We start from the raw sequence: 10000 nt of genomic DNA on the forward strand, positions 1-10000 counted from the left end.
AAAATAGTCTCAGTATCCTCCATAACTGAATCTGAAATTTGCACAGTCTTAGCATCAGAATCCTCCATAACCAGATAGAGGATAAGCAAATATGGACTAAAGTAGTAACACAGAAACAGCACCTGACACCCACAATGACTGAGGCACTCACCACCTCCTATGACCAGACCCCTGTGAACTAGAATTTCTCCTTCGCCACACGGTCGGGAATGCGGAAATGGAAGACTGAGCGTAACAACGCCCGACCACAAGGTGAACCGTATAGTCCAAAAAAGCGCGCCCAGCCATAAGGTTGTGTCACTTCCAAAGGCCTCAATGTTCCAACCACGAGCCCGTAAACACCACACATAAGCAGGTTGAATCACATAACAAACATGATTATAAACCCCCCCCTGTTCAATAACCCCCCTCAGGAGATATTAACCCTTGATTACAAGATACTAAAGGAGACTCACTGAGACCCTTATGTTAAGTTAGACCCGCAAGGTGGTAGCCTTTTGGGAACACAATTGCATTACAGTACATTCATAAAGAAAGTAAAATAAAACAATCTTACCGGAACCTACGCCGTGGAAGAGGAACATGGCCTTCAAGTGTGACGGATAGTAGCGTTGCATCCACCATGGACTTGAGAGGCGAAAGCAGGCAGCGGAGCGAAGTTTGACAACGCTGATTGCTTGAGGAGCTGTTAACATGAGTTGGGATGGTTTCCCAGAAAGACTCTTCCTGCATCTCCGGACTGTAACTTTCATCCAAGCCCTCACTGAGAGACTGACAGGACTACTTAAAACTCTTCTCTGCCAACCTCCTGGGACAAAAGGCAAAGAATGACTGGGGGATGAGGGGAGTGGGAGGAGTATTTAAGACTTTCGCTGGGGTGTCTTTGCCTCCTCCTGGTGGCCAGGTTCTTATTTCCCAAAAGTAATGAATGCAGCTGTGGACTCTTTCCATTTAAGAAGAAAACATAATTTATGCTTACCTGATAAATTCCTTTCTTCTGTAGTGTGATCAGTCCACGGGTCATCATTACTTCTGGGATATTACTCCTCCCCAACAGGAAGTGCAAGAGGATTCACCCAGCAGAGCTGCATATAGCTCCTCCCCTCTACGTCACTCCCAGTCATTCGACCAAGGACCAACGAGAAAGGAAAAGCCAAGGGTGAAGTGGTGACTGGAGTATAAATTAAAAAATATTTACCTGCCTTAAAAACAGGGCGGGCCGTGGACTGATCACACTACAGAAGAAAGGAATTTATCAGGTAAGCATAAATTATGTTTTCTTCTGTTAAGTGTGATCAGTCCACGGGTCATCATTACTTCTGGGATACCAATACCAAAGCAAAAGTACACGGATGACGGGAGGGATAGGCAGGCTCTTTATACAGAAGGAACCACTGCCTGAAGAACCTTTCTCCCAAAAATAGCCTCCGATGAAGCAAAAGTGTCAAATTTGGAAAATTTGGAAAAAGTATGAAGCGAAGACCAAGTTGCAGCCTTGCAAATCTGTTCAACAGAGGCCTCATTCTTGAAGGCCCAAGTGGAAGCCACAGCTCTAGTAGAATGAGCTGTAATTCTTTCAGGAGGCTGCTGTCCAGCAGTCTCATAAGCTAAACGAATTATGCTACGAAGCCAAAAAGAAAGAGAGGTAGCGGAAGCTTTTTGACCTCTCCTCTGCCCAGAGTAAATGACAAACAGAGAAGACGTTTCTCGAAATCCTTAGTTGCCTGTAAGTAAAATTTTAGAGCACGGACTACATCCAGGTTGTGCAGTAGACGTTCCTTCTTTGAAGAAGGATTTGGGCATAAAGAAGGAACAACAATCTCTTGATTGATATTCCTGTTAGTAACTACCTTAGGTAAGAACCCAGGTTTAGTACGCAGGACTACCTTATCCGAATGAAAAATCAAATAAGGAGAATCACAATGTAAGGCTGATAATTCAGAGACTCTTCGAGCCGAGGAAATAGCCATTAAAAATAGAACTTTCCAAGATAACGACTTTATATCAATGGAATGAAGGGGTTCAAACGGAACGCCCTGTAAAACATTAAGAACAAGGTTTAAACTCCATGGTGGAGCAACAGTTTTAAACACAGGCTTAATCCTGGCCAAAGCCTGACAAAAAGCCTGGACGTCAGGAACTTCTGACAGACGTTTGTGTAACAGAATGGACAGAGCTGAGATCTGTCCCTTTAATGAACTAGCAGATAAACCCTTTTCTAAACCTTCTTGTAGAAAAGACAATATCCTAGGAATCCTAACCTTACTCCAAGAGTAACCTTTGGATTCACACCAATATAGGTATTTACGCCATATCTTATGGTAAATCTTTCTGGTAACAGGTTTCCTAGCCTGTATTAAGGTATCAATAACTGACTCAGAAAACCCACGTCTTGATAAAATCAAGCGTTCAATTTCCAAGCAGTCAGCTTCAGAGAAGTTAGATTTTGATGTTTGAAGGGACCCTGTATCAGAAGGTCCTGTTTCAGAGGTAGAGACCAAGGTGGACAGGATGACAAGTCCACCAGGTCTGCATACCAAGTCCTGCGTGGCCACGCAGGTGCTATTAGAATCACTGATGCTCTCTCTTGTTTGATTCTGGCAATCAATCGAGGAAGTAACGGGAAGGGTGGAAACACGTAAGCCATCCTGAAGTCCCAAGGTGCTGTCAGAGCATCTATCAGGACTGCTCCTGGATCCCTGGATCTGGACCCGTAACGAGGAAGCTTGGCGTTCTGTCGAGACGCCATGAGATCTATCTCTGGTTTGCCCCAACGTCGAAGTATTTGGGCAAAGACCTCCGGATGAAGTTCCCACTCCCCCGGATGAAAAGTCTGACGACTTAAGAAATCCGCCTCCCAGTTCTCCACTCCCGGGATGTGGATTGCTGACAGGTGGCAAGAGTGAGACTCTGCCCAGCGAATTATCTTTGATACTTCCATCATAGCTAGGGAGCTTCTTGTCCCTCCCTGATGGTTGATGTAAGCTACAGTCGTGATGTTGTCCGACTGAAACCTGATGAACCCCCGAGTTGTCAACTGGGGCCAAGCCAGGAGGGCATTGAGAACTGCTCTCAATTCCAGAATGTTTATTGGCAGGAGACTCTCCTCCTGACTCCATTGTCCCTGAGCCTTCAGAGAATTCCAGACGGCACCCCAACCTAGAAGGCTGGCGTCTGTTGTTACAATTGTCCAGTCTGGTCTGCTGAATGGCATCCCCCTGGACAGATGTGGCCGAGAAAGCCACCATAGAAGAGAATTTCTGGTCTCTTGATCCAGATTCAGAGAAGGGGATAAGTCTGAGTAATCCCCATTCCACTGACTTAGCATGCACAGTTGCAGTGGTCTGAGGTGTAAGCGTGCAAAGGGTACTATGTCCATTGCCGCTACCATTAAGCCGATTACCTCCATGCATTGAGCCACTGACGGGTGTTGAATGGAATGAAGGGTGCGGCAAGCACTTTGAAGTCTTGTTAGCCTGTCCTCTGTCAGGTAAATCTTCATTTCTACAGAATCTATAAGAGTCCCCAGGAAGGGAACTCTTGTGAGTGGAACGAGTGAACTTTTCTTTTCGTTCACCTTCCATCCATGTGACCTTAGAAATGCCAGCACTAACTCTGTATGAGACTTGGCAGTTTGAAAGCTTGAAGCTTGTATCAGAATGTCGTCTAGGTATGGAGCTACCGAGATTCCCCGCGGTCTTAGTACCGCCAGAAGAGCACCCAGAACCTTTGTGAAGGTTCTTGGAGCTGTAGCCAATCCGAATGGAAGAGCCACAAACTGGTAATGCCTGTCTAGGAAGGCAAACCTTAGGTACCGATAATGATCTTTGTGAATCGGTATGTGAAGGTAAGCATCTTTTAAATCTACAGTGGTCATGTACTGACCCTCTTGGATCATAGGTAAAATTGTCCGAATAGTCTCCATCTTGAACGATGGAACTCTTAGGAATTTGTTTAGGATCTTTAAGTCCAGGATTGGTCTGAAAGTTCCCTCTTTTTTGGGAACCACAAACAGATTTGAGTAAAACCCCTGTCCCTGTTCCGATCGTGGAACTGGATGGATTACTCCCATTAATAAGAGCTCTTGTACGCAGCGTAGAAACGCCTCTTTCTTTGTCTGGATTGTTGACAATCTTGACAGATGAAATCTCTCTCTTGGAGGAGAGTATTTGAAGTCCAGAAGGTATCCCTGAGATATTATCTCTAGCGCCCAGGGATCCTGAACATCTCTTGCCCAAGCCTGGGCGAAGAGAGAAAGTCTGCCCCCCACTAGATCCGATCCCGGATCGGGGGCCCTCAATTCATGCTGTTTTAGGGGCAGCAGCAGGTTTCCTAGTCTGCTTGCCCTTGTTCCAGGACTGGTTAGGTTTCCAGCCTTGTCTGTAGCGAGCAACAGCTCCTTCCTGTTTTGGTGCAGAGGAAGTTGATGCTGCTCCTGCTTTGAAATTACGAAAGGAACGAAAATTAGACTGTCTAGTCTTGGCTTTGGCTTTGTCCTGAGGCAGGGCATGGCCTTTACCTCCTGTAATGTCAGCGATAATCTCTTTCAACCCGGGCCCGAATAAGGTCTGCCCTTTGAAAGGTATATTAAGCAATTTAGACTTAAAAGTAACATCAGCTGACCAGGATTTTAGCCACAGCGCCCTGCGTGCCTGAATGGCGAATCCTGAATTCTTCGCCGTAAGTTTAGTAAGATGTACTACGGCCTCCGAAATGAATGAATTAGCTAGTTTAAGGACTCTAAGCCTGTCCGTAATGTCGTCCAGAGTAGCTGAACCAATGTTCTCTTCCAGAGACTCAATCCAGAATGCCGCTGCAGCCGTGATCGGCGCAATGCATGCAAGGGGTTGCAATATAAAACCTTGTTGAACAAACATTTTCTTAAGGTAACCCTCTAATTTTTTATCCATTGGATCTGAAAAAGCACAGCTATCCTCCACCGGGATAGTGGTACGCTTAGCTAAGGTAGAAACTGCTCCCTCCACCTTAGGGACCGTTTGCCATAAGTCCCTTGTGGTGGCGTCTATTGGAAACATTTTTCTAAATATCGGAGGGGGTGAGAACGGCACACCGGGTCTATCCCACTCCTTAGTAACAATTTCAGTAAGTCTCTTAGGTATAGGAAAAACCTCAGTACTCGTCGGTACCGCAAAATATTTATCCAACCTACACATTTTCTCTGGTATTGCAACTGTGTTACAATCATTCAGAGCCGCTAACGCCTCCCCTAGTAATACACGGAGGTTTTCCAGTTTAAATTTAAAATTTGAAATATCTGAATCCAGTCTGTTTGGATCAGAACCGTCACCCACAGAATGAAGCTCTCCGTCCTCATGTTCTGCCACCTGTGACGCAGTGTCTGACATGGCCCTAATATTATCAGCGCACTCTGTTCTCACCCCAGAGTGATCACGCTTACCTCTTAGCTCTGGTAATTTAGCCAAAACCTCAGTCATAACAGTAGCCATATCCTGTAATGTGATTTGTAATGGCCGCCCAGATGTACTCGGCGCTACAATATCACGCACCTCCCTCTGAGCGGGAGATGTAGGTACTGACACGTGAGGCGAGTTAGTCGGCATAACTCTCCCCTCGTTGTTTGGTGAAATTTGTTCAATTTGTACAGATTGACTTTTATTTAAAGTAGCATCAATACAGTTAGTACATAAATTTCTATTGGGCTCCACTTTGGCATTGCAACAAATGACACAGGTATCATCCTCTGAATCAGACATGTTTAACACACTAGCAAATAAACTTGTAGCTTGGAAATACAATTCAATTAGAATAATATTAAAACGTACTGTGCCTTTAAGAAGCACAGAAGATCTATGACAGTTGAAAATTAATAAATTGAAACAGTTATAGCCTCAATCCTTGTAAATAACACAACTTTAGCAAAGGTTTAATCCCATTAGCAAAGATAACAAATTCTGAAAGCAGGAAACAAATTACAGAATAAACGTTTTTTATCTCAGTCAAACTATAATTCTCACAGCTCTGCTGAGAGAAATTACCTCCCTCAAAATAAGTTTTGAAGACCCCTGATCTCTGTAGAGATGAACCGGATCATGCAGGGAATACAATGAGTTGCTGACTGAAATATTTGATGTGTAGTAAAAGCGCCAAAAAAACGGCCCCTCCCCCTCACACACAGCAGTGAGGGAGAACAGAAACTGTCAGAAAACAGATTAAGCAACTGCCAAGTGGAAAAATAGTGCCCAAACATTTATTCACTCAGTACCTCAGTAAATGAAAACGATTTTACATTCCAGCAAAAACGTTAAACATAATCTCTAGTTATTAAACAGCTTTATGTATTTCTTACAGTGTAATTCTAGTGAAGTACCATTCCCCAGAATACTGAAGTGTAAAGTATACATACATGACATTATATCGGTATGGCAGGATTTTCTCATCAATTCCATTGTCAGAAAATAAAAACTGCTACATACCTCTATGCAGATTCATCTGCCCGCTGTCCCCTGATCTGAAGTTTACCTCTCCTCAGATGGCCGAGAAACAGCAATATGATCTTAACTACTCCGGCTAAAATCATAACAAAAACTCTGGTAGATTCTTCTTCAAACTCTGCCAGAGAGATAATAACACACTCCGGTGCTATTTTAAAATAACAAACTTTTGATTGAAGATATAAAACTAAGTATAATCACCATAGTCCTCTCACACATCCTATCTAGTCGTTGGGTGCAAGAGAATGACTGGGAGTGACGTAGAGGGGAGGAGCTATATGCAGCTCTGCTGGGTGAATCCTCTTGCACTTCCTGTTGGGGAGGAGTAATATCCCAGAAGTAATGATGACCCGTGGACTGATCACACTTAACAGAAGAAAAGTAAATTGAAAAGTTGTTTAAAATGACATGCCCTATTTGAATCATGAAAGTTTTTTTGGACTTGATTGTCCTTTTAAGCATCACCTTGAATCACAGATCTACAATAAAAGTGCTTTAACCCATTATGGTGCTATTTTTTCTTTTGAAAGGAACATTACAAACATTTTTTTGTACATGCATAGTATATATCATATAAATGTCATTCTTATGTACCCATAAAAGCACCATCAGCCAATGAACATCAGCAATACCTGACATTTTATAAATCTGGCAGGTTTATAAGTAAAAAAAAATTAAAAACTCAGCATATTTTTTATTCTAGTCATATATAGTAAATTGTTTAAAGGGACATTACACCCAAATTTTTTCTTTGATGCTTCATAGAGAACATGCAATTTTAAACAACTCTCCAATTTATTTCTATTATCAAATCTTCTTCGTTTTCTTATTATCCTTTGCTTAAAAGCAGGAAAGTAAGCCCAGGAGTGTGCACTTTTCGGCAGTACTATGTGGCAGCAGTTTTTCAACAATGTTATACAGCAGGAAGAACACTAGATGGCAGCACTATTTCCTGTGCACGTTAGCTATCTGGATATCTCTTTAACAAAGAATAGCATGAAAACGACACAAATTTGATAATAGAAGTAAATAGGAAACTATCTGAAACAAGGACATTTTTAGGTTTCATGTCCCTTTAAGGTCATACAACAGTGGCAGATAACTATAAACAAGAACATATGTTACCTGTTATTGGACTTGAGAACACACCAAGGGCATGTGTATCGTCAACCCATTTAATATCAAATCCTTTTTTCCTGTTGGAAGATATAAACAAACAGTTTTAGCCAGCTTCCATAATTAGTTTACTGATGAAAAAAAAAGTTCCAACTGAACCAGAAACCAATGGTATTAACTTTCAAAATGTTTTTTGTATATCAAGCTTTATTGAAACTTTGCAAAACTTACAAAAATATCAGTAACAATGCTATAAAATTACAAAACACAATAATATAATTTGTACAATAAAAAAGGTAAAAAGAAGTGCTCTCAGATAATATAAAAACAATTCCACATTACAGTAAGCATAACCCATTATAATGTAGCCAAGAACTCTCAAAATATTATAACATTAAAGGGACATTAAATACTAAATAAATGCTAGATGGGGGCCATCATGTTGTAACTTAGGTTACCTTCTCTGCTGTGGCCAATTAGGGACAGTTATAAATAGGTCACTAGAGTGTGCAGCCAATGGCTGTGTGGAATATAATAGTGTTCTGCACTTCCAGAATGAAATTACAGGAAAAGGGAATAAAATAAATAACGAAAGTATACTGCAGAGATTTTTATATATATATATATATATATATATATATATATATATATATATATATATATATATATATATATATATATATATATAAAACAAAATTTATGCTTACCTGATAAATTTCTTTCTCTTGTGGTGTATCCAGTCCACGGGTTCATCCATTACTTGTGGGATATTCTCCTTCCCAACAGGAAGTTGCAGAGCTGTCTATATAGCTCCTCCCCTAACTGCCACTCCCAGTCATTCGACCGAAGACAAGCAAGAAAAAAGGAGAAACTATAGTGTGCAGTGGTGACTGTAGTTAAAAAATAAAAAACACCTGCTTTAAAGTGACAGGGCGGGCCGTGGACTGGATACACCACAAGAGAAAGAAATTTATCAGGCAAGCATAAATTTTGTTTTCTCTTGTAAGGTGTATCCAGTCCACGGGTTCATCCATTACTTGTGGGATACCAATACCAAAGCTTTAGGACACGGATGAAGGGAGGGACAAGGCAGGAACTTAAACGGAAGGCACCACTGCCTGCAACACCTTTCTCCCAAAAATAGCCTCCGAGGAAGCAAAAGTATCAAATTTGTAGAATTTAGAAAAAGTATGAAGCGAAGACCAAGTCGCCTCCTTACAAATCTGTTCAACAGAGGCCTCATTTTTAAAAGCCCATGTGGAAGCTACCGCTCTAGTGGAATGAGCTGTAATTCTTTCAGGAGGCTGCTGGCCAGCAGTCTCATAAGTAAACGGATTATGCTTCTCAGCCAAAAAGAGAGAGAGGTAGCCGAAGCCTTTAGGCCTCTCCTCTGTTCAGAGTAGACAAAAAACAATGCAGATGTTTGACGAAAATTCTTAGCAGCTTGTAAATAAAACTTTAAAGCACGAACCACGTCAAGATTGTGTAATAGACATTCCTTCTTTGAAGAAGGATTAGGACACAGTGACAGAACAACAATCTCCTGATTGATATTCTTATTAGATACCACCTTAGGAAGAAACCCAGGTTTGGTACGCAAAACTACCTTATCTGCATGGAAGATCAGATAAGGGGAATCACACTGTAAGGCAGATAACTCTGAAACTCTTCGAGCCAAAGAGATAGCTACCAAAAACAGAACTTTCCAAGATAAAAGCTTGATATCTATGGAATGCAGCGGTTCAAACGGAACCCCTTGAAGAACTTGCTAAGAACTGTGCATCTAGAGCGTTGGGCCTATGGCTCTTATCTGCCGTCAATATCTAACTTTAAGAACTAAATTTAAATTCCATGGCGGAGCAACGGGTTTAAACACAGGCTTGATTCTAACTAAAGCCTGACAAAATGCCTGAACATCTGGAACATCTGCAAGACGCTTGTGCAGAAGAATAGACAGAGCAGAAATCTGTCCCTTTAAGGAACTAGCTGACAATCCCTTTTCCAATCCTTCATGGAGAAAGGATAATATCCTAGGAATCCTGACTTTACTCCATGAGTAACCCTTGGATTCACACCAATGAAGATATTTACACCATATCTTATGATAGATTTTCCTGGTGACAGGCTTTCGAGCCTGAATTAAGGCATCAATGACCGACTCGGAAAAACCACGTTTTGATAAAATCAAGCATTCAATCTCCAAGCAGTCAGCCGCAGAGAAATTAGATTTGGATGTTTGAATGGACCTTGGAGTAGAAGGTCCTGCCTCAGCGGCAGAGTCCATGGTGGAAGGGATGACATGTCCACCAGATCTGCATACCAAGTCCTGCGTGGCCACGCAGGTGCTATCAAAATCACCGAAGCTCTCTCCAGCTTGATCTTGGCAATCAGACGAGGTAGCAGAGGAAATG

At 41.9% G+C, this 10000-nt stretch overlaps 1 protein-coding gene across 1 annotated transcript in view; it reads right to left on the bottom strand.

The window, feature by feature from the left end:
* The window catches only part of R3HCC1L (R3H domain and coiled-coil containing 1 like), a gene marked incomplete in the record, with an annotated part of 69776 nt that overhangs the window by 26325 nt on the left and 33451 nt on the right, over window positions 1-10000 (bottom strand). Inside the window, 1 exon segment of the mRNA XM_053692554.1 lies at window positions 7599-7669. Within this exon segment, the coding sequence (XP_053548529.1) occupies window positions 7599-7669 (71 nt within the window).

Source organism: Bombina bombina, chromosome 9 (genome assembly GCF_027579735.1).
Source record: "Bombina bombina isolate aBomBom1 chromosome 9, aBomBom1.pri, whole genome shotgun sequence".
NCBI classification, from domain to species: domain Eukaryota; kingdom Metazoa; phylum Chordata; class Amphibia; order Anura; family Bombinatoridae; genus Bombina; species Bombina bombina.